The 25,985-nt window shown below is 37.8% G+C and overlaps 2 protein-coding genes across 8 annotated transcripts in view; both read left to right on the top strand.

Moving 5' to 3' along the window:
- The first annotated feature begins 982 nt into the window (after positions 1-982).
- Positions 983-11,042, top strand: st6galnac2 (ST6 (alpha-N-acetyl-neuraminyl-2,3-beta-galactosyl-1,3)-N-acetylgalactosaminide alpha-2,6-sialyltransferase 2). Its single transcript, XM_034142411.1, has 9 exons — positions 983-1,221; positions 1,662-1,740; positions 3,568-3,736; positions 4,084-4,237; positions 5,020-5,158; positions 5,771-5,874; positions 9,319-9,399; positions 9,611-9,713; positions 9,903-11,042. Exons 1-9 carry the CDS (start codon positions 1,130-1,132, stop codon positions 10,080-10,082), a joined length of 1,101 nt encoding a protein of 366 aa, XP_033998302.1. The 5' UTR covers positions 983-1,129; the 3' UTR covers positions 10,083-11,042.
- A 934-nt stretch (positions 11,043-11,976) lies between these two features.
- LOC117493308 (caskin-2-like) overlaps positions 11,977-25,985 on the top strand; it is a 75,584-nt gene continuing 61,575 nt past the window's right edge. For 6 of the 7 annotated variants that reach the window (XM_034143812.1, XM_034143809.1, XM_034143811.1 and 3 more), the window contains exons 1-2: positions 11,977-12,260; positions 15,685-16,049. In XM_034143812.1, the coding sequence (XP_033999703.1) occupies positions 15,956-16,049 (94 nt within the window). In that variant the 5' untranslated portion in view covers positions 11,977-12,260; positions 15,685-15,955. Of the gene's footprint in view, positions 12,261-15,684; positions 16,050-25,985 lie in introns of those variants that run through there. The other variant, XM_034143813.1, reaches the window with a different exon arrangement.

Here is a 25,985-nt window from a genome sequence, read left to right as displayed (position 1 = left end):
ACAGGGCTCAGTGCTTGGGCCTATTTTCTTCACATTATATACAGTATACTTCCGTTGGGCAATATTATAAGGAATCAATCTATAAATGTTCATTGTTATGCGGATGATAATCAAATATATTTATCTATCAAGCCTGATTAAACCTAAATAAAATATAAATAAAATAAAAAATTGCCTCAAGGACTTAACAACTTGGATGACCTTAAAGGTTTTGGGGTTAAACACAGACAAAACTGAAGTTATTGTACTCGGCCCATAGAATCTACAAAACAAATATCTAAACATATGCTCACTCTGGATGGCATTAACTTGGCCTCCAGCGAATCCTCAAGACAATAATGATAAAATATTAGAACTTTGCTATCTCAATAACATTATCTTTAAAGTTGCTGTAGATTTGCTGTTTATAAAATACCTAGCATTGTATTTATTTATCTTTTTTGTGTGTAATGTGGTGTTTTCTAACGGTCTTTATTTGGATCACATGTTTTCGGATAGCTTTTATATTGGCTGTTGTGTGTTTAGATAATTATGAAATTATTAGTGTGTTTTTTTTGTGAAAAATAGGACATATGGATTGCAGATTATGATTTTTTTTTAATTATATGATCTGAGTTCATATTCAACTTCTGGTTATATCTAGAAACACTCATTTTAATTTTAAATTGTATATTAAATTATAATAAATATCTTAAAAATAGGATTTAATTCACGATACTGCACAATCTGAGACTCTCACAAAAAAAAACAATGGACTTTTATTTTCAAATTTTACTAAAGAATGTTTTGGGAATTATGACATTGTCCTTTTTTTCTTTGTAATGTGACAACTTTTAAAAGATGTATCCTTACATTTTTACAATAATGGAATTCACTTTTGTACAAGACAATATATCTCTTTAATTAAAAAGGGACTGACCTCTAAGACGTCTTAGCCCCGCCCCCAATGTGACGTCACACTGGTGAGCTGATCCAGGAAGTGAAGAAAAACTGTTTTTACTTGCTGAGGTGAAGCTTGCATTTTACAGACAGATCCCCTTGTCATTAAAAATGGACTTCAGCCTCACTTGAATGCACCTGACTGCAACACCATGACGAAGAAGAACAAGAACAAAAAGGAAGTAGAAGAATGAGAGGCTCCATGAAGTATATATTCTTCCTTTCAGGGACTTTATGTTTTATTATTTGTACCTTTTTATATTCTCAACAACACAGTGACAGGTAAGAGTTTATTAAGGTAAAGCATTCACATCCTGTAGCAGCAATACCTGCTAGAAATGATTATAACCATTATTTATAGCACTTATGTACAATAAAAAGCTACCATTGCATTATGGCATACAATTGCACTGTACAACTATTTTAAAAGTATAACAACATTTAGCAAAGGAAAATAAATAATAAGTAGAAAAAGTAAAATAAAACAATTTTACATTATTACAATAATGTTAGTCAAAAGCCTTTTATAAGAAGATGATTACTTAATAATACAAATAAAACCTTGCTTGAAATATTGAAAATGATTGAAAGGCACAAAACATTTCTTATTTTATTTTTTACAATCTGCAAAAAAGAAAATATTTTTCAAATGTATTGCTTTCTTTGGGACATAAAATAACAATTTTTATATTATTATTATGATCGTGTGTGTGTGTCTGAAGCATCGAGTCTCTAGATGACAATCAGGTGGACTGGAGTCTTGTGTCAGCGAGTGATCAAGAACAAGAAGTAGAAGAACAAGTGAGTTATTGTTATCTTCTCTGCTGCAGCAGAGATTAGTAACTAATTACATTTACTCAAGTACTCAAACAGTATTCATATATTGTGCCCAAATACCAAATATATTATCAATACAATCAACTACACGAAGCACAAGTATTTTGTATATTGCAGAGAAAAACATATTAGGCTTTAAGCACAACACAGGATGCCACAATGACTTAACGTGAGAAGAGAATATTTAAAGAATGATGAAGCTGTCATTTGTTAAATGCTCAGAACATTGTACAAAGTTTTGTTGTGTTTTTTATGAATGAATGATTTGTGTTATAAATAAATCAGAAAACAAATTTAAAATGTTTATTCAAGTTTCTCGAAGTCCAAGATGATGTCTTTACATTTGTTGTTTTGTCATTCCAAAGACAAACAATATTGACTTTGTAATACAGCAAAGAGTGAAATCTCCATATTTTAGAAGTTTAACCTGTTTCACGCCTTCCCCCCGGTACCGGGCGGATAAACGCGTCATTTGCAGGAAACAACGTCTAAGGAATCTTAATATTGAATAAAACTATGAATGTGTTATATCCATGTAACGGGAAGAAACTCAGCTAACTGATCTTTTTAATTTTTTTTTTCAAAAAAAACCCACAATGCTAGCACTCAGCCTCTGAATTAGCCTCGATCGAAAAAACGGGACCGACAAAGACACATAAACTCACTCAGAACTCCCTTATTACTTATCCTAGATGCACAACCAAACACTATTTTTTGGTGTCCTGGAGACACTGAATCTAACGGTGCCCACCTCAACACTCAGTGATAAACATTCGCGACGCTATCAACGAAAGCGTACATCATCACATGTGGAGCCAAGAAGCTAAACATGTAAATATGGCTCACCTTGGTCAAAAGTGGTCTTCAATGGCATTAAAACGATAAAAAAACGATGCTGCAGTTAATCCATAGGTTCATCCTATGTGTCTGTGCCTTCTTTGAAATTATTTCTGATAATCCATAAGCAATACAACTGCGTTTTAGTTTCCAAACTCCAGAAGGAGACATTCCTCCAGTTTAGTTTCGCTTTCCACACGCGAAGCGGCAACATTTTTTCTTTACAACCTGTCTGGGTGGGAGCCTCCTCCTTCGATTCTATTGGCTCTAACGGTCACAAGGGTATGTCAACCAACCAGATCGAGCAAGGGGGGCCAGAGATAGGTCAAATCCACCCAAATGACCCCAGATGGCCCAGTTTTTGGCTAAATCTCTCTAAAAAGGTCAAATTTCACTTGTTTTGCATCAATCTTGATACAGGGTACTTATTATATGTTGTACTTTGGATTCCTAAAGCATTTAGTCTACTAACCCATCATCCAAGGGTAGTTTTCACTATCTGTAAAAAATAATTTTTGGACGGACACTATAATTTACAGTTTTTTACTATGTAAAATCTGAATTTTCTTTAAAATAAAAAACATTTATATTGATTCTGACACTTCTACATCCAACTCACAGGTTTATCATTACTTTGAGAAAAGATTATTAATGTAACCCTTTTAGAAGGGAAGATATGGTCATTTGTTCTGGGAATGTCATTTTCGAGCCTGAGACCTGAAAAACAGGCTCAGAGTGGAACAGGTTAAAACTATATTTTTTGAATACATGAAAAATGACTTTAACCATTAATCGATTATCAATATATTTGGTGATTCATCTTTTGTCTGACTAATTGTTTAATTTTTGAAGCTCTAGAATGTATAATGCAATGAGTCATTATAAAGTGTAATATTCTCTGCAGTTTTAATGTGAGTTGACTGTATTTAAATGTGTCTTTGCAATGTATTTCAGATAGAAGCAGCATGTTCTCTGAGGAAAGCTGTGAAGAACGATGTTCTTCTCCGAGAGAAGTTCAGGTTCTCCATGTCAGTTCTCCAGTGGGCGCGGAGTTTAAAACCTGCCTGGGAACATCTGAGGAAGCGAAACCCTCCGTACGGCTGGAGGGGACTTCCTGTTGACGGTAAATTCTGTTTGTCTAAAGTTAAACCATTTTGAGAATGTATCTTTATTTTGCTACGACTAATGGGAACAAATGCTAGATACACATATAGCTGTGTTTGTAGATTTTTGTCTAAGTTAACCAGAAATGTATATAAATGTATACCTGATTTGCATATTTATACATGACACTTCAGAAAACTTGTAATACAAAAAGTAATTGCCTTAAAGTAAATAATCAACTGAAGAAGTCTCATTTTGATATCTATTAGTTACATTTTGTACCCTATTCACCTGTAGTGTCTAAGCTAAGTCTTATAAGCAGGACTTCACAGTTAAGGTATCTGAATTGTTCCTCCTCTCCTGCAGTTGTGGGCTCCACGCTCTCCCTCCTCAACAGCTCTCGTCTTTTCGAGCGAGGCTCACCTGACAGGTGTGTTAGCTGCGCCGTGGTAGGAAATGGAGGAATTCTGCGAGGGTCCCGACAGGGCAGGAACATCGACAGCCATGACTTTGTCTTCAGGTGAGAGTGAAATCGTTGCTTTTACACTTTATTACAGTTCATAGTATGTTGTTACGGTATATAATATAGATATTATTAATTTTCTATCTTATTAGGCTAATGCTAAGATTTCTTAAAGGAAAGTCACAAAATGGCTTCCAAGAGTTATAAAATGACAAAAAAGAAACTAAATGTTTAAAAAGAGACACAAAATGACTGTAAAGAGTCACAAAATGACTACAGGGACAAAGAAATGACACAAAATGACTACAGGGACAAACAAAATGACACAAAATGACTACAAAGAGACACTAAATGAACACACCAAGATGCAAAACGACCACAAAAATAAGCAAGATGACTTCAAAGATACACAAAAAGATCCAAAGGGACACAAAATAGACACAAAAGGACTCCTAATAAACACAAAATCACTATAAAAGAGAGACAAAAAGACTTCAAAGAGACAAATATTAACTAGAAAGAGCCACAAAAAATGCAAAACGGCCAAAAAGATAAACAAAAAGATTTCAAAGACAAACAAAATGACTTTAAAGAGACACAAAAACAACTATAAAAGTGATACAGAACAACTATTAAAGAGACACAAAATGACTTCAAAGAGATATGCAATAACTACAAAGTGGCACAAAAGGAACACAAAGTGATGCAAAACGACCACAAAGATAAACAAAAAGATTTCAAAGACACACAAAATAACAAATAGGAAACATCTCATGTTTCTCTCATGTCTGCGATTAGCTGATACATTTTTTAATAAAAACTGTTTCCCTGCCCCTCAGGATGAACGGAGCGGTGATCAGAGGTTTTGAAAAAGACGTGGGGACAAAGATTTCTTTCTACGGATTCACCACCAACACCATGAAGAACTCGCTGGGCCGGTACCGCACCGACGGATTCACCAGAACCCCCCAGAGTCCGGTGGGGAGAACTCAACTCTGACTACTGTTATTGTGCTCACTCATGTTTTGCATTTGTTGTTTGTCATTTTGGATCAATTTTTACAAGTTGTTTGTCTCGTTTTTGGTCATTTAGCATCTCTTTTAGACATTTTGCATCACTTATTTGTCATTTTGCATCACTTAGTAGATTTTGCATCCTTTTTGGTCCTTGAACATCATCTTTTAGATGTGTTGCAATAGTTTTTTGTAGTTTTGCATAATTTGTATCCCATTGCGTCTCTTTCTGGTCATTTTGCATCACTTATTAAACTGATTGTATCTCTTTTTGGTTGTTTGCAAGACCTTTTGGTTCTTAAGCATGACCTTTTCGATGATTTGCATCACTTTCTGGTTCTTATGCGATACTGATTAGATGTTTTGCATCTTGTTTTGTTTGTATTTAGAAATGTTGTGTCTCGTAGTTGTATTTGTCTGTCTCTTGTATAAGTTATGTGTCTCTTTTTGGTAATTTTTCATCCCCCTTTAAACTATTTGGATGACTTTCTGTCCATTTTGATTATTTTTTCATCACTTATTTGACTGTATGTTAGCAGTAACTTTAAACGTTCATGCTAATTTTCTTCTTCTGCAGGAGATAAACTATATCTTCATCCCTTCAGACCTCCGAGACTATGTGATGATGGCGGCTGCTGTTCAGGGTCGGGTCGTGGGCTCAGGGAGGGACAGGGGGGACAGGTGAGTCCATTATTCATTATTGATAAAAGTCTCAGGCCACCTGCAACAATGCTCATTCAGTAGGCTATGCATGAAGAAAAATATTAAATAGTAAATGCTAAAGTGTATGGCTAAAATAAAACCATGACTAAGATATACAAAATTATCGTTAAAGGTCCCCTATTATGCAAAATCCACTTCATGTCTTTCATTCATAAATATGTTTTCCCTCTGTGTTAAGAGATATGGAAAGTTGTGGAAAAAAGATTCTCTCTCTTTTTGTCCTGACCCATTTATATAAAAACCTGTCTGAAAATGAGCTGATCAGATTTCGGCCACTTTGTGATGTCATAATATTTTTTGTGTTGGGCAACTATTATCCAATAGCAAACCAAGGTAACACCCGCCCACCTTATCAACTGCATCTCATCTTAAGGCGTTGATAGTCGTCGATAGATGTCAGGCCGTCGATGAGCGTCGTGTCGCCCTACTCAGATTGGTGTGTACTGCACCGTCGTGTCTTTTCGGCCGTGCCGACACCTTCCGGTAGGCTGTCGGCAGGGTTGGGTTGTAACGGAATACATATAATGGCGTTACGTAATCAGAATACAAAAGTCAAGTAACTGTATTCAGCTCGCGTTACATTTAAAAAACGAGTAATCTGATTACAGTTACTTTCGTAAACCTGAAGTGAATACATTTTGGATTACTTATTGGAATTATTGGTGGAAAGATTTCCTCACAACATTTAATATTCATTACTAAAGGTACAGCCGAATCATCACAGCGCACAAAACCTATTACCGCCGCAGATGGACCAAAAAAGGGAGCGTTTGAAAAAAATGTGCGGGTCCGCTCAGTGAAACAATAACAACGAAACATGGGGGAACAAAAGTGTGTGTGTGTGTGTGTGTGTGTGTGTGTGTGTGTGTGTGTGTGTGTGTGTGTGTGTGTGTGTGTGTGTGGTGTGTGTGTGTGTGTGTGTGTGTGTGTGTGTGTGTGTGTGTGTGTGTGTGTGTGTGTGTGGGTGTGTGTGTGTGTGGTTAAAACACATCAGCCTGCGGTCGCTCTTTAGCCTTTCTAATGATTCTGAAGGTAAACACAGTGAAAGGCGGTGTGTGAAAGGCACTGCACGCTCCTGAGGCTGAGTTCACCCTCCCGCTGCCTCCTGGTGCTGCAGAGATTTCATGAAGTGAAGGAGGTTTTCCTTCTATACAACAGCTGTGGGCAGCAGATAGCCTACTGTGAGTGTCACGGACATGAATTCATAGATCAAGGCAGACTGGTATACACACACTCTCCTGTTTTGCCAATCCGGTGCTTAAACAAATATAGCTCTACACCCCTGGCCGAAATGTTCTTAAAATGAAGTTCGAGTTCAACATTTTAATTCATGTCCTGCCAACACTGGCAGGACAGAAGGCGACACGCCCGTTCTAAGCCGTGTCCCTCACTCCTCACATCCCAAGCTGCATCCCCAAAAAGTGTATTATGTTGTTACATCGTTTCAGATGTTATGTTTCAGTCGTGCTCTTGATAAGCCATTAAAACAGTAAAAACACGTTCAGTTTCCTTTTGCTTTTTGTGTCTCCTGTTCACCAAAACATACCCATCTGTGATGGAAAAAGAAAGTAATCCAAAAGTAATCTAAAAGTAATCTTAATACGTTACTTTTTTAAGACACGTAACTGTAACTGTATTTGGATTACTTTCAGAGCCATGTATTCAGTAATCAGTAACTGATTACATTTACAAAGTAACCCTCCGAACCCTGGCTGTCGGCCGAAGGCCGTCGGCCAAATAAATCACTCTGATTGGCTGTTCAGCTTAGCGAATCAGTGCATGAGAAGCGAAACCGAAGTGAGGGACCCAAACAAACTATTAAGAAGGCAAATCTGAGATTTCATTTAACTCCAGCTCTCGACACAGGTTCGGGAAAGCCACATGAGCTTCTCGTTGTAGAGTGAAAATGGAACGCACACGCTATTTGTTGTTTGTTTATATCACGCAGTCTGTTCTTCTTCTCTCGGTGTATCACGGAATCTGTCTTCCGGTTGTTGCCTCTTTTGAATGACGAATACACACTACCGCCGCCTGCTGGTAAGGAGAGTTATTGCCACTCATGCATGCGTAGTTCGTACGTGCTACTTGGCCGTCGGCTGAAGTCTTTGCGGTGTGTTCCAGTGCGACTGTTGGCCAAGACGCAGGAGACGTGAGGCGACGTGAGCCGACGTTCCGTCGGGACGTGTTCTTTGGTGTTCTTTGGAGTTATTTGGTGTCAGTTTGGTGTGTAAGGAGCTTTAGAGCACCATCGTTTGTTTTTAAACCAAACAGTTCTCAGGGGGGCGTGGCCAGCAGCAGCTCATTAGCATTTAAAGCTACAGACACAGAATCAGCACTTTTGAAACAGGGCTGAAACAGAGGGGATTATGGGATGCTGCAATGCATGATCTGTTTGGTATTTATAGCCAAACACCTCAGAGACATGTTTGTATATATCTGAGACCTATAATACATTGTTCAAATAGAGAGTATAATAGGGGCCCTTCAATTGTTGGTAGAAGTTATTATAGTAAGTAAATAATTCTGCAGTAAGGCCTACAATTAGGGCTTAAATCTGAAGTGGATTTTTGTTGATCTAATGAGCATGGTTTTGAAAAATGTAAACATTTTTGCAGTTTTTCTATCTGCGCTGTAACACCATGTTTGGCCTGCAGATGGCGGAAGAGCCTTTAAACATCTTGCAGATTTTTATATCACAGGAATTTATTTAGTAAAATTACTGAAAGCGCATTGTGACAATATTAATGTACATTTTAAGAATACATTTATTTTTATATATTTTTTAGGATTAATTATGTTATACATTTTTTTTAAAGTTATATTTTGAGAATAAAGTAATTTTGTTTTATTATAATGCTATTTCAAGAATAAAGTTATATATTCATTTTTTATATATTTTCCCGAAAAAAGTCTGGAATGTCTTTTTTTTATATTTCAGTAAAAACGGGATAATAGACAACAAAGTTTACATTTTTGAAGGCATTAGTATATGAGGAACAAGTTGATTGTTATTAATTGAAAACAATGATTTACAGTACTGTCAATTCACTGATTCATTCATGGAGTTATTATTTAAGCTGAACTTTTTTCTTTTTAACTTTAGACATCAATGAGTTAGTCTCCCTGAGCAGGTGGCACCTTGTACAGTAGCCTCCCCTCTGTATGAATGACGAGTTGTATATGTTAATCTTATAAATGCAGTCCTTTTACCATTTACTATTTTGTGTATAAAAAAAGAGTACAATATTTTCTTCTGAGATCAAAATAAATACTCTTCTTAATTAAAAGTGCCTCAAATTGAAGTAAAGTACTTGAGTAAATGTATTTAGTTACAATCCACCAGTATTGTTGTTGTTGTTGTTATTGTTGTTTGTCATAATGTATGTGTTGTGTCTCCAACAGGCCCTGGAAGTATTTTGGTCACAAACCAGCAGAAAACTTCAAGATTCTCCACCCAGGTTTTATTTCCTACGTGACTCGCAGGTGAAGCGCAGCTGTAATTAGAAAATAAATTAATGTCAGTATCTCAGGTTTTTATTTTTAAATTATTCCTTATTTTATTTTTTATTGTTTGTTTTTTATACATTTTTATTTTTATTCTTTTTTTCTTTTATTTACACACTTTTGTTAAATGTCTTAATATTTGTTATAAATTTTATATTATTATAAGTCGTTTTTTTTTAATCATTTTCAGTTTCCTGCGGTCTCCTCTGCTGAAAGACATCAGGACTCGTCACCTCTACATGCCGAGCACCGGAGCTCTGATGCTGCTGACAGCACTGCACACCTGTGACCAGGTACAACACACACACACACGCACACACACACACACACACACACACACACACACACACACACACACACACACACACACACACACACACACACACACACACACACACACACACACACACACACACACACACACACAGACACACAGACAAAAACACACACATCTGTCATTATAGCATGATGCCTGTCTGCAGGTTTCTGCGTACGGCTTCATCACCAGGAGCTACGCGTCGTTCTCCGATCATTACTACGACTCCACCTGGCAGCCTCTTGAATTCTTCTCCAACCACGACCTGCAGATGGAGAGCCGGCTCTGGGAGGAGCTGCACCATCGGGGGGTCCTCAGGTTGTACCAGAGGGAGGGGGGCAACTGACAGGGCAAACATTTATACTAATAGATATCAGAATGAAACTTCCCTGGTTGATTTCTCACATAAGGGCAATTATCTTGTGCACGTTTTCTGAAATGTTAGCTTTAAATATTCAAACGATGCCTTATCTAATGCTAGTCTAAATCTAGTCTTAAACTTGGAAAGTGCCAATAAAATGTCCAGTTTTAATGTACATTTTTTTGTAATCATAAACCTTTTAAAAAGGCACCTTACGTCTGATTATTTTACGTTGAAATTTGACTGAATATAAGCATTAAGTAGCTTCATTAATGCAGTTTATTTTGTTAATTTTTAAAGCAATTGCGGGGGAATATAAGCTCGAAAATGTACATCGGATCCAAATTTGGGACGTGTCCATTTCTACAAAACTGTCCTTATGATATATTTATCCTGCGTTTTACAATATAAAAACACTTTCCTAATATCTGCAACATGCATTACCAACACGCTTGTACAATAATTAACTTTGTTTAAATTGTTTTATTTAATCGCTCATAAATTGTATATAACACTGATTTCAGATTCAATTTTTTTTTTAATAAAAATATATTTACAAGTTATTGTTTCACTTTTCAATTTTAATAAGTTGAGCATTCTGGTGATTATTTACTCATATACACAAACTAATATGGAGAACTTAGCTAATGCTAACTTATATTTTTGATATGAACTATGTGAGAATTGTCCCTTTTTCGCTTCATTTTATTAACTCATGAACTCTGTAAAAGTTCAATAGTAAAATAATGAAAACAAATATATAATTGTTCTGAAGAGGAACATTAGCAAATGTTATAAATGAATTCCCCAACAACTGCTGAATATAAAAAGGCACCCTCTCTGGAAAAGGAGAGATACAATTGGGTGGGAGGGTCATATTTCATTAAGCTACACAACAAGAGCCAGAAATAAACAGATAATAACTAACTCATATTTCAAAATAAAAGCACGACTTTTAATGTTTCTTCTTTCTGTCTTTTATTGCTCTAAGAACATGTGTGTGTGTGTGTTTTGTTTCATGTTTACACAGATTACATTTTAGTTGCTGGAAAGTAAAACTTGTGAAATAAATGTGGGTACAGGTTAACCAGCTGAAAAACAGAACATTCGGGCTGCAACTGAAATAAATATATTTCCGGTTAAACTTTTTGATGAAATAAGAAGTATTTTTCTCAGTAAAACATCAGAAAAAAGTGACTAATTATAACTAATGTAAAGTATTGAAGTTGTTTGTTTCTTCAAAGTTACAGTTTAAAACCCAAACATATTAATTACGCTATAAATAATGACAGTAAATCCATATATGAGCTAGCTGAAACTTGGTCATTTTGGATTGAAAAATTGACATTAGATATTTAAATGTAGATTTTCGAAATGTATAAATTGCTTCTAATACATTTCTGTTGGTGAATTATTCAATCATCTTAGAGAAAAAAAAGGACGGCAAAAAGGTGTCTGTTAGGATTCAATTACATTAATAAAAAGTTCCATTCACTAGTAGGCCTACTACACATTATGTCATTATTTTAAGATATTAAGTTGTTTTTTTTTAGATACTAACTTATTATTTTCAGAAAGACATAAAAAGTTGTTTCATTAAAAATGACTTAACATTACAGTTTTATTCAGAGGTTAAGTTTCCATCTCATTGTTTTCTTTAACTAGTGGAAATGGGCTTCCATACTACATTATAAGTAAGTGACGACAAGCTTTATATATAAAGTCTATGGTGACAAGTAGCAGAATTACATTTTGTAGAAAGACATTTCTTTGTCAGGTTTTATTTAGAAAGGCTGATCCGGATGTTGTGCGTGTTGCTGTTTGTCCCTTCACACGCCTCGTCCTGAACGCAGCAGCGGAGAGAATGTGGCATTCACGGCGAGGAGGGAAAACCTGGAAGAGCGTCACCGGGCGATGTGACGTACAAAGTAGGCTACTAAAGTCCGTACAATTATGATATATGTCTTGGTTAACTCTGTTTGGGGATTTAACCACTATCTAACACGCTTGGAAGTTAACACTCCTGGGATATAAAACCCCACTTTTCTGGAATATCAACACAAGGAATACTCTGCCAGATCTCCGGAGTTTTCCTACAATCTGCCACCGTGGTCCGCTACATTTCATGGGTTGAAAAGTTTTAAAAATAACTGACTAAAAGAGGTAAGTTTCATATATGATTGGTTTTTCTTATTAAGGTTTCGCATTTAAGAAAAGTGTGGTTACAAGTGCTTTAACTAACTTCGGTGCAAAGGTCGGTGTTGGTGGAGGTGCTCTCCCACGGTCTGTTTACATGCCAGACTCCTGCCGCGAAATGCGGGTTCCTCCGGTGCGGGAAAAGCTTCACACCGAACTCCCTTCTCATCTCTCTAAACTGGAGCCGTTTATTTAAAAGACAACTCCATATCAACCCAATAAAGATTTGAATATCATTTACGAAATATATGTTCAATTCGGCGTACTTTGACATCACCAAGGAGCACTTAGTTTCTGTGAAATATAAGGTGAATATTGGTTTATAGAGCTTGCCAACCTACGCCCCCGTTGTGCGTATTTAAGTTGAAGATTTCCAGTTTTGAGAGGTTTATCCGTGCTTTTGAGTGTTTTAAATATACCCGAATTGGCAACAGACTACAGCTTAATTATGCAAATCCTCCAAATACATGTTTTATTTGTGTTTTAAGTGGTTGATGAGGATGGGAATGTAGAATAAGTTTCTTTTTTTAACGGAGTCTGGCTTGAAAATGTGCTTGCATCAAAGAAAATGGCACATTTCGAAGCTTATTAAAATGTAACTTGATAAACACTGAGACTTTTCTATATCTTCAGTTGCAAATCTTCAATTCTGCGTTCTATGATATCACTAAATGGCACTTAAAATGTACGGTAAAAACTGGATGAATTGGCTTTAGTCACCTTTGTGGGTGAATGAATACAAGACTTCCAGTGTGAAAGGTTAATCAGTGCTTTTTAAGTGCTTCACGTACTGTTGAATTGGCAACAGACAACAGCTCAATAATGCAAAACGTCAAAATACATGTTATGTTTGTGTTTAATCTGGTAGATGAGAACGGGAATTTAGAATAAGTAACTTTTTTAACGGAGTCTGTCTTGAAATATCGATGAATCAAAGAAAATGGCACTTATGGAAGCTTATTAAAATGTAACTTGATTAACACTGACACTTTTGTATGTATTTTGAGATATACATATTTAATTTGGTGTACTATGATATCAGTATATGGCACTTCAAGTCAGTAAAATGTAAGGTCACAATTGGATTACATGGGTTGCCAACCCCTTTTGTGCATACATGAATACAAGACTTTCAATGTTAAGGGTTTTGCAGTGCCTTTTAGCGATTCAAATATTCCCGAATTGCCAACTGACTACTATTATTTCACGCAAAACATCTAAATACATGTTGTGTTTATGTTTATTGTGATTGATATTACAGGAAAGTGGAATTTCTAACTTTTCTAATGGAGTCTGGCTTGACAATATCTAAGCATCAAAGAACATGACACACCTTGAAGCTGAATACGGCTTTATTGCACTATGCAAACATCTTTTGGGGGTTGGCAATTATACTATGTAAAGACAGCCAAACAGCTTCATGAAAAACTATTCATCATGGTAACACATTTCATTATTCACTACTCTAAATATCTGTCAAGTGTTTCTTGTTTCAGAGCAATACACTGATTTATTCACTTCCACTTTGGAACACGTCTCTGAGACTTGGAGTCCCTGCAGTGTCAAAGAGAAATTTACGAGTATTGTTCATCTTGTCATGAATGCAGTGACAATACAAAATGCCTGAGGGAGGTGGAGGAAAGAGGAGGGGGGCGGGGGGTGCGTGATGGGTGTAAATGGGAATGACAGCTCTGCTTACGCCCTGTGCTCCTCTGTGGCTGCTGGTTATGTAATGAAATGAGTTGTAACCAGGAAAACAGTGCAGTGCCCTGTGATCCGCCTGCAAAGCCTCTTTCTGTTTATATAGCAACACTGTTTTTTTGAGGCCCGGTGCTGCAGCAGTGATCATGTTCTCATGCAGAGATCAAGACTGTCAACTGTGATGACGGTTATCTGAAAGAAACTGGAGCACAGACGCAGCTCTGACTTAACTCTGCCAACTCCTTCCTCTCATATCTGAGTTGTGCCTGGGCACTGGGCTGGAAGAGTTTAAGTAGCTGTCCTGCCGCTGAAATGAAGTGGACGCATATATTGTATCACAGAGCCCCGAGGGAAGCAGCAGAGCAGGACAAGTCAGCCACACAGGGACTCAACGTCAGGTGGTTTCACCCATTCTCCTCTGGGGTTAAAATGTAGATTCATAAATGGAGTTTGGTGTTCAACTCCTCTGGTTTAGATATTTAAAATCCACTTCATGGAGTTTGGTATAACACCATTGTTTGCAGGGTTTAACATCGCTGGTTCTCAAATGTTGAACAATTCAGTGGAGTTTGGTGTAAAACCCCTTTGTGTTCAGTGTTTTAACCCATGGTTTAAACATGTGAAATTATTCTATGGAGCTTGGTGTAAAACCATTGTGTGCAGGGTTTAAACACCTCTTCCTCCAGAGAAACAGACTTCTTCTTTAATCATTTACAACTTTTTTCACTGGCTTTGTGACGTGCAACAACATTAACCTTTCTGTTGGTCGCTTGTTAGCAGACCCTTCACGCGATAGCAGAGCGAACAGGTACAGGAGGCGTAGAGCGAGGGATCATTGTCCACTAGTTAATCGATCGCAGAGGACGGATAAAAAAACAAACCTAAATGGGTCGCGAAATATACTTTGGCGGCCGTTAATATACCTGGGTGGCCCGCCCAAGTTAAGACTATGTGTTGAAAACCCTGGCTTCAATGTGTCTTAAAAATGGGGGTTGCTAAAAAGTGACTAAATGAGACTACTAAACGACATCATGCCGAACATTAGCCGCTGTTAGCTTAGCGTTGTAGTTCGTTTATAGCCTAATTTTAGCTTTTTACTTATTTAATTTCCTTTTACATTTGAACAATGATAAAGGGTTGTATACATGTGGAGATTATCTTGCTGAACAAAATATGTTTATCATTGACCTTTGTTTGCCAAGGCATTTTGTTTTCTCAATTATATTCTGTACAAATTGTACAGTCCACTGAGACAAATGTAACATTTGTGATATTGGGTTATATAAATAAACATTGATTGATTGATTGATTGAATTATCCAAAATCCAATGGAAAAATCCCCTTGTGTTTTTGTGTAGGAAACCAGGGAATACAGAAATACATCAACCCAGCGCCACTCTGAGGAATCTGTTTCAAACTGAGACTGCATTTAAAAACTCCTTGTAGTAACTTTAAGTTGCCTACAAAATCTGCGAGTAAACCTGATTAGATTTAATAAGGGATTAAACAGGATCAGCTCTGATGGATTTTGGGTTTATACAATGCTACTCAACCTAAATCCTGTTCATCTGTTTAACTCTTTAACTTGACCTCATTAGAGAATTTGTGGTCGTAGTAAAACACCTTCAGGAGCTCCTGAGGGTTTTTCAGTTTTATACTTCTCTGATCTGGTTTTCTCATTTCTTCTCAGGACTGAACCACATCACCTTCTCCTCTTACATCCTGGAAATAACATCTTCCCCCCAATACAAGAAAAAAAGAGTGCAAAGAAGTCTGCGCAGGAAATTAGGATCAGTGTCTCCGCCTGGGCAGACTCCAGAGGATTTATATGAATTTGAGTGTGGAGAGTCTCACCTGAGGCAGGTCTTCATGCGTCCGACACGCAGCATGAGGCTCTGAGGAGTATTTTAAATAAAGCTGGTTAAAGGAGGAGGTCGAGGAGGAGGAGGAGGAGGAGGAGGATGGGGAAGGAGCAGGACCTGCTGCAGGCGGCGAAGAGCGGAGACCTGCTGTCCACCCAGAAGCTGCTGTCCAAGCTCAAAGCCAACAGGAACAGTAAGTAACACTATGATTTTATTTTGAAAAAATTGCTGTAAGTTACAACGTGTTTTTATTCTGAAAAGATGGTTGTAAATTAAATCATTTTTTTATTCTGAAAAGTTGTTTGTAAGCTACACCATGCTTTTATTTTTGAAAAATGGCTGTAAATGACTCGACTCGGACTCGCGCACTGATTGATGCGTCTCGGACTTGGACTCGTGAATTCTCGCGCACGATGACTTTGACTCGGACTCGGACTCGTGAATTCTCGCGCACGATTACTTGGACTCGGACTCGTGAATTCTCGCGTACGATGACTTGGACTCGGACTCGTGAATATTTCCCCCCACGATGACTCGGACTCGACTTGTACATTGACACTCCGACTCAATTTTTTCTCTGGAGTTTGATGTCCTCTATCCTGGCGTGTGCACCTGTGAGGCGAGTTCACGTACTGGGCCCCGCTATTCCAGTCTAGAGATGTCTAGAGACACACCCCGTGCTGTATGCTTTCACACATTCTGCTTCCACATTGGAAAAGAGCAGCGCAAAATGCTCGTTATGTGGAAAAAAGATTGAAGAGAAGGCTCCGTAACACATTACTCTAAGGATCGAGTTCAGACATATAGGCCGTCTTGAACACTATCATCAGAGTAACGTGATCTAATCAATAAATAAAGATTCAGCCGATAACACGAAAGCACATGGCTACTTAACATGCAGAATGCCCATTTCGCATGCTAAGTAGCCATGTGCTTTCTGGGGCTTAATCTAATCAAAACGAAAACTTTACCATAGGAAAATATTGGCATACAAATGTAATCACTTCTCTAAAAGATAACTAATTAATATAGTTAGACATGTTAAAGGTCATTTACAATAATAATAATAATAATAATAATATTCATATTAGTAATAAGCTTTATATTTGTATAGCACCTATTTCAAGAATTGTAGCCAAACTCGCTTCACAGCAGTTCAATAGACACATTAGTATAAAGGCCGCTACACACCCACCTGAGACCAAAGAACGCGTACCGAAGGCGTCCCGACTTTTACGTCAGCTACGTCGCCTGCGTCGGCTACGCCGCCCGCCTACGAACACACCGCAAATACTTCAGTCGACGAGTGGCAATAACTGTCCTTACCAGCAGGCAGCGGTAGTGTGAACAGCCAATCAGAGTGATTGCTTGGGCCGACTTTCTCTGACCTCCCGCGGCCGATTCAACATGTTGAATCGGCCGCGGGAGGTGTGAAAAGGTGCCGTAAAGAGACGACGGTGCGGGACACACCAACCTGAGTAGGGCGCCGCGAATGCCCGACTGCCTCTGACGGCCTCTGACTCCCAAAATCGGGTTGGTGTATAGCCAGCTTAACATGACAGGATAAAAGCAATGTGGAGGAGCAGCTACATTTCAACACATATATCCACGAAGATTAATACATGAAGACTTGTGACTCGGACTTGACTTGGACTCTTCTTAGGTGACTCGGACTTGGACTCGGACTCGAACACAGGTAATGATGACTCGGACTCGGACTCGACTCGGACACTCCTTGGGTGACTCGGACTTGGACTCGGACTCGACTACGACTCTCCCTTGGTGACTCGGACTTGGACTCGAAGAGTGGTGACTCGAGAGTGACTTGGACTGTTGGCTGATGCATTCACAGTTGTATATTTTGAACGTTATCTTTGGAGGTTGCGGCTTGTGAAGCTGCAGGGACTTCCTGTTTTTATTGGTAATTGCTTTTCATTGGCTAATGCTAAATAAGAGGTTACGAACAACGATGCATTCAACTGCTCCTCGGATGGTCTCCTTTTGATGTGTTCATGAGCTTTAAATTGTGGAAACACCATTGATACTTCAAGGAAGATGTGTTGTATAAATGTTGCTCGCTAATTGCTCGCTGATTGAATTGGGTCCCTTACTTGTTGTTGCACCTGTAAAAAACACTAAAAGGTTGCTTTTCCTAACTTTTCTGACTTTATTTTTACATGGAGAGCAAATAACGGTTACACAATAATGCCATATTACAAATGGTTTGAGCAACTAAATTGTATGCAATACTTTTTAACCATCAAGGATGCACAAGAACGGCTAAGATGTAGTGGAAAAAGATGGAAGATTTAATATTCCAAATCAATTCTTCTTCTTCTTGTTTTAGAAAATGTGATATTTATTGAGGTTGAATTAATAATACATTTGACAAAAATGATCGTCTGCAGTGAATACATAAATGTTGCATCATGGGATAGTTGAGGACAGCTACTGCTTCAAATGTAGATTCCAACAACACCAGTGTATTATCTTTTATCTCTGAGAGTAAAAGGTTTAGCCTCAGTCTGGATCTCTAAGAGACGAGTCTTTTGACCTCCATCTCTCTCTGTCCGTGTGACGGATGCAGTCGCCTCTCTGTCGCCTCGCTGCTCGATGGAGACAGAGAAAAGGGCCCCGGGGCCGGCAGGAGGTCGCCTTTTATCACCCGTCACATGGCCCGCGTCCTGCGTAACCTCTGACCTCTGCAGGGGGTCAACACATGATGCGTTTATGAAAGTTTCACAGGATGGGAGTAACCATCAGAAGGTTAACTCTAAAGAATGAAAGCGAAAGTACAGAAATATGTTATTGTCAACATCATTTATATTATCCAGCAGTGTGCAGAAAGCAATAAAGATAACACATTGATAAAAAGCGCTTAGGAAAAGGCAGAAAACCCAAATTACACAATGTTATAAGGAAAACAATATAAATATACAGATACAAGTTGGATAGAACGACCATTAGGGAATTGTTAATAAACAGTATATTATATTACTAAAGCTTTCACACTGTTAATGCAAGGAGCAGCCATCTTGGATTTTGAGGTCAAGTTTAGTGAAATCTGACTTTAGAGGCCTTCCAGTTCAAATATCCGACTGGATACAAATGTTACGCCTTATACATTTAGTTTCCAACTCCATGTTTTACTAGCTTTGTTTTTTCTTGTTGGTTTGATTCCCAGTGAGAATATACCAAAGCAAATTCTTCTGATGTGTTAACCTACTTGGTAATCAAACCAATTCTGATTCTGAGAACACTTCAGTAGCCATTATTTAAAATAATCCTAAAAGTTGCTAGGAGGCGGAGTTAAAAACTGGGCGGTGGAGCTTAAGACAGGTTTTAAGAATGGCAGGCGGGGTTTAAAACTTGGAGGCGGGGTGTAAGGAAAACGTTCCAATGATGTGGAAGAATGCTGGACGATCTAAAGAAGATCCGGGTATTTTTGTACTTCAAAGTCAAGCCATTCTGGGTTAATGCAGCACAGAACAACTTCAATAGGAATGAAAATAGGGACATATTATTATAAGACTAGAGATTGCTTGGTCATTTCCTGGTTTTATAGGCTGCTTTAGTAGTGTTTAATTCTTAAATTGTGATTATTTGTCTTTACCCACTTCAAACTGTCATTTTATCCACATTGCTAGGCATTTATCAACATTTTTTTAATGAATGCTTTAAAGGTCCAGCTTACAATATTGTCGCAATATTGATGTTGATGTACTTAATCAGAAAAGCACTAATATAATTTCCATGGGTCGGAAAGTAGTTTTTCCTGAAAGTTCCACATGACATGAACACAGCATCACTTAGCAGCAGGTGCTCGTCCTGCTCCCTCAGGGACTTCCTGCAAACCGTCACATGACCCCCCCCCCCCCCCCCCCCCCCATTGTCCTCCAACCCAACACGCCCCATCCATCACCTCCTAGGTTACATGAGAGCGTCTCCACCATTGTTACAGCTGTTTAATGTGCAGGAACTCTGCCAGGAAAAGCTTTGTTTACTTACTAACAAGAAAACCTTTGACAGTCTGGTCTTTATATACTTCAGTGCATGTTACGTGGTTTTTAATGCATATTTGTGACCTAAACTGTCCTCCTGACATCTGCTGCGCCACTATCTGCTATTACCCGAATCTCCCAGATGGTGCCCCGCCAGGATTAACGGGAATTATATCTCTGGGGAGGGACGGGGACTGGGTGGGGGGGCCGCTGTGGAATCCCTTCCCACAGCACTGCACTTCACAGTCAGCACTCGGTGAATGCAACTCTATTACATTACCGTTTAAGCCATTATTCATCAGCTCAAGTTACTTCTGAGGCATTCTTTAACAAAGTGCTTGTACAGTTACACTTCATTTAGTCCCATTCACACTCTAAGCGAGGGCTACATTTTTCTCAGGAAACTAATCTAAGAAACCCACTTTATTCACAGGCATTTCTACGTAAAACAATTGTTTCCTAAATCTTCTAAAATTTGATGTTTTTATTTTTTGACATTATAATATCCTGGCAGGAAGTTTTATTTTTAAATTAAAACTAGAGACAAATATGTCCCATGAAGTTTGATTCCATATTCAGTTAATGCTTATTTTAATACAAACAGAAACTGTATCTAAAGGAAAGCCTATATATACAACATATATGGAGGCCAAAAGTTTCAATTCAATACTTATTTATGTGTAAATGGATGTTTTCATTCAAGAAAATCCCTAAATCTTCTCTAATTAAGTACAAAAGTACATCTCCAGCAAATGTCAGAGGAATTTATTAATGTCGAAAATCCACTTTACTCGTGATCCATGCCTTGAGAAAGTGAAAGTAATGTACGCTCTTTCTGGCTCTATATACAATTACAGGATGGACTTTTTTTTCTGACATAATTTCACAGAAAATGTCCTTAACAAAGTAGAACTATAACAAATGTAATATTTAAGATTCAATTTAATTAATTCTGCGTACAATCTAACAGTATTTTACTTGGCGTACACAATAGGTCTGAACGATTAATCGATTTTAAATCGAAATCGCGATTTGAAATGATGCAATTATCAAATCGCAAAGCCTGCAATTTTTTTAAATTTTTTTCTTCTTGTGTGTCAGTCATCCACACCAATCAGAAGTGCTGTGCTCCACAAGTACCAGCCATTGTTAACCAATCAGAAGTGGCCCATGGAGCTTTCCTAGATGGTTTGGTGAAACAAACCATCTAGGAAAGCTCCATTAGAAGCCATTTGGAAAAGTATTTCAAAAATACTTGGCAGGTGATTGGATCAATCTGTCTATCACCTACTATCATGGGCCACTTCTGATTGGTTAACAATGACTGGTACATGTGGAGCACAGCACTTCTGATTGGTGTGGATGACAGACACACAAGAAGAAAAAAATAAAATAAAATTGCAGGCTTTGCGATTTGATAATTGCATCATTTCAAATCGCGATTTCGATTTAAAATTGATTAATCGTTCAGCCCTACTCCACACACTCGCTCAGACTGAAATGTTTTATTTATGAGTTTGAGTTCAAACTCAGACAATCATCCGCCACAAAACCCAGCCTCTCTGCAGAGCCTCTGTGTTATTATGGACGGTTTTACTCTGCAGCTCGTCTCAGTTTCACCCTAAATACTCCCTTTTACCTCAAAGACTTCTGGGACTTTAAATCTCACTCGGAAAGTTTAACTCCAATCGAAATCCTGGGTGAGAGAGTGAGGCTTCTCTGTTTTACTGCAGGAAACCTACCACGGGTATAAATCGAAACATCACCGACCCAAATTAATGAATAGCTTAAAGGATGATTTACATTTTGTTTTCACACAGTTTTGATTATTGACATTTTCACCACATACAGATCATCAGTTCAGTTTTTTTTGTTCAAATGCCGGTTCTCGGAGAGGTCAATGTATAGGTTAATACCTCTATAATGATATTGAAAATATACAAAGAAATTAAAAACATTTCAGTTGTTTCAATAGTAAAAAGAAAAGAGCTAAAATTCATTTTCTAATGCATAAATAAATGCCAAAATATTAACTGATCCTATGGCTCTCTAATGCTTCTCTTCATATATGGTAGCACAGTTAATATTTTTGGTATTTGGACAGTTAGTTAAATAAAACAAGACTAATTTTTTTAACATATTAAATAATATTTTCAAAAACGTTCTTAAGTCTTACGATAAAGGCTGACGTCGTTTTTTCTCTCAAATTATCTTCTAATAATCTCCTGAAATAACACCTCACTTACTTTCTACTCTTCTATTATTATAGAGTGATAAGGAAAACCGCAATAAACAAAGGATAACATGGGTGATCACGTACAATTTCAACAGTATGCTAGCATATTGTTACCCTTTTTTGATATGCTAAAGCAATGAAGCATAAAGAAAACTAAAGAAAAAATAACAAAGTGCAATATAAAACCAAATGCGATGAAAATTCACCACAGGCATGGTACCCGTGTAATACAATGTAATAATAGAACTGATTTCCTGCAACGAAACGCTTCATTAATTCAGAACTAGATCAGCAAACTAGTGTCTTTTCTTCAGAAAGAATTTTACTGGCTGCCATACAGCTCAGATTTCCTGCTGACAAAAAGGGAATAACTGAGTCACTTGACGTCAAATTTGTATGTAAGTGGAGCACATTGAGAGACGGGACGTTTCCTTCAACTCTGTTTGTTCAGCCCATCCATGGCATCTCACTGAGAGCTGCTTCTGAGAAAAAAAAACTTTAAACCCGGGAGGGAAGTTTCCACAGATTTGAGGGAAAGCGATAAACCCCCTCTGTGAAATTCTGCCTGTGTGTTTGAGCTGATGGTGTTTGCCTGTCAGCTCCACTGTTGGTGTGTTAAATGTTTAATTAGTCCAGTAAACAGACAGGATGCCTGCAGGATTTAAAGCTGTTCTGTCATACCTCTGATGGGAAACAAAGCTCTGTGTGTTGGGGCTGAGGGGCCCTCCAGGACCCCGGGCTGTCCGGGGCCAGACCTCAGTCTAACAGGAGAGGAAGGAGAAGAAGAAAAAGGATGTCTCACTCTGATTTGTTTTAAATCAATCAATAGTGACCCTGCCTTAGAGAAAGTTAAACACAGAGTCCTAAGAAAGAGTGAGATGTCAGTTATTTTCTAAGGATGTCATGATGCCGGAAGTTTAGTAGAAAAGAAAAACAACAAATCCCATGAACTTCAGAATACGCTCCTTTTTAATGAATGTTTCCAAACGTTTTTTTTGTCTGGAAGTTAAAGAGGTTGTATTCCCTCTCTATGTTGTAATGCTGTGAAAAACACAGTTTTTCAACAAAGAGTACGTTTCACAAGATTACATCATGATAAAGTTATAATTTACCTTTGGCCAATAATAATTTTGAATTTAGAGAGCTTGAATGCATTATGACAACTCCTATGGTAACTCACAATGCAACTTCACTCCATTAGGTGCTAACGTTAGCTAGCTATCCTGCCGAGTTCAACACATATTTATTGTTGAATATGTAGCATTTTCTGGGTAAAATAGGCTCCGTCCCAAACACATTTTTTATCAGCCATAGGACTCTGGAGCCCGTCCTAACCTATTCTAAATTCAGCAATGCAGAATACGCATACCGTATTTCAGCATTTTGACACCGTCTCGGGAGTGAAGTTTTTGATTTTAGTGGAATTAATTATATTTGATGTTTCAATCAGGAAGATCTCTGATTTGTTACACATAAAGCGATAAACACTATTTGCATGTGTGTAATTGGAAGGCTTTCATCAGTCATCCACATTGGCTCAGACACCATTTTGTTAGCTCTTTCTGCAATAGATAGGGACAGGCATTTATTTAAAGGGCTTGAGACAATGGCGTCCAGTTATCCCTGGGACAACATTTATTTTAGATGCAGCAAAATAACTATGGATGGATGCCATAGTTTCCCTCATATTGCTATATTGTGAACCACAAATATAGGTTGAGATTGCGTGCTATAGCTAACGTAAGCTGTTAGCTTGTATGTTAAGAAATATTGGTTTGTTTATTACCGTGGTAACGAATTGGTATTGAGAAATGTGGAATCCCGTTTGACATTGGTTTCAACTATATTTTGTATTGTGACATCCTCAATAGACACTATATATTCCCGCCTCACTTTGTGCAGCATCTGTGAATTAATAAGAGTATAAGACTAAGGCAGTACAATCTAACTGTTGTCTCTGAAAAATATACCCCTGGTTTTAAAAGTCAGACTGATTTCCCAGATTTAGAGATTTGTGTCTGCTGCCCTGCTATTGAACTCGTGTTGATAGTTGGCTGCCTTCCTATATTTCACATAAACACTGTTCTTATTATTATTATAAATAGATCCAGATTAAGCTGCCTGTGAGCATGCTCAGAGCGGCGGAGCAGGAAACTTTTTATAGAAGCTTTGAAAGGAAAACGAGACGATAATGAATGTAGTTGGAGGCTACATCCTGTGTGTATTGTGTTGTGTGTGTGTGGTGTGTGTAGTGTGTGTAGTGTGTGCAGGAGAGTAATGGCTGCTGGTGCTTTCTTTTATACCTGCGTTATGTAATGGAGGTTCTGCACTTGGCTCTTTTTCATCTGTGCAGCTCTGATGTCACATGACTTTTATGTTAAAGGACAGTGAATGCATCGTTCTGCTGCCTGTACACACCTCTAGTGACATTTCTATTCATCCTGAACCACTTTAGTTTTACAGTAATACAATCCGGTCTTATAATCACTATGTGAATATGTCATTTACCATCCCTGTAAGGTGCTGAAAATGCTTGAATTTGGCTTTTGAAAGGTGTTACTTGAGCCCATTAACCAGCAGTACAATTCCCAGAATCCTCATTTGTTTAACTTTTTCTTGTCCCCCTTCTGTAGAAAGGTGTCACAAAACATAATCTGTTTTTTAATAGTGCAATAACATTCCAATTTATGTGGAAAAAAAGTGCGGAATTAGCATGCTTTACTGAATATAAATACGTAGTTGCAGCTGGAAAATGCACGAAGAGTGATTTTGGAAATGTGTTTTAACCCTGGCCCATTATCTAGCAGAAATACCCAGAATCCTCTTGTGTTTTCATACTTTTTATTTACTGTGATTAAAGGTAGGGTAGGTAAGTTTGAGAAACCGGCTCGAGATGCACTTTTTGTTATATTCCATGGAATGCTCTTAACATCCCGATAGCAATGAATATCTTAAGTGCTTTGACAAAAAATCCATACAAAAATGTCATCTGTGGAAGCCGTAGTACTGTAAAAAGTACGACCAATCATTTTAGCCGGCCCGGCTAAAATAACTGGATGGCCTACCTGCCTGTCAGCCTTCCATCTGTGCACAAACTTATCTCGTGCCCTCATTGGTCATGTGCGCGTTCGTGTGTGTTGGAGGAGGGGCTCTATAAGGAAGTGGCAGATTTTCCCCGGTTGTGTATTTTCAAATTCTAGCGATCTCGAGCCGGTTTCTCAAACTTACCTACCCTACCTTTAAGCAGTGCAATTATTAGCATACTATACTCAAAACACATGTTATTTATCACAGGAAAAATTTGAAAATGCACATGGACCTACTTGAAAAGTGCTTGAATTTACATAAAAAGCGTGTAATTTGAGCACATTGAACAACAGTAAATTACCCAGATCCTCTCTTCTAAATTATCTTTTGATTTCCTTGAAGTTGTCACCCTTCTGTAGAAAATATGGGTGTTATAGCACAATACTGATTTATTGTGATTAAGAAATGCAATAATCAGCATACTATACTGTATATAAATATGTAATCTACCACAGCTGTAAGGGGCTGGAAAAGCTTGAAAATGCACCTTGAAATAATTGAAAAGTGCTTGAATTTGTCTTGGAAAGTGGTGTTATTTGAGCCTATTAACCAGCGGTAAAATACCCAGAATCCTCCTTCTGTTATGTTTTCCTAAAATGTTTCATCCTTTTGTAGAAAATGTGTGGTTTTTAAAGACCGACTAATTTATTGTGATTAAGTTCAAAGATAAGCAGACTTGTATACAAATATGTAATACACCATTGTTGAAAGGTCTGGAAAAGCTTGAAATGAACCTTTGGAGTACAATACCCAGAATCCTGTTGTGTTAAATGAGACTCTGCAGTTTGGGAGTTTAGCCTCTGTT

Source organism: Trematomus bernacchii, unplaced genomic scaffold, assembly GCF_902827165.1.
Source record: "Trematomus bernacchii unplaced genomic scaffold, fTreBer1.1, whole genome shotgun sequence".
NCBI classification, from domain to species: Eukaryota; Metazoa; Chordata; class Actinopteri; order Perciformes; family Nototheniidae; genus Trematomus; species Trematomus bernacchii.
This window is presented reverse-complemented; position numbering and strand designations above follow the sequence as displayed.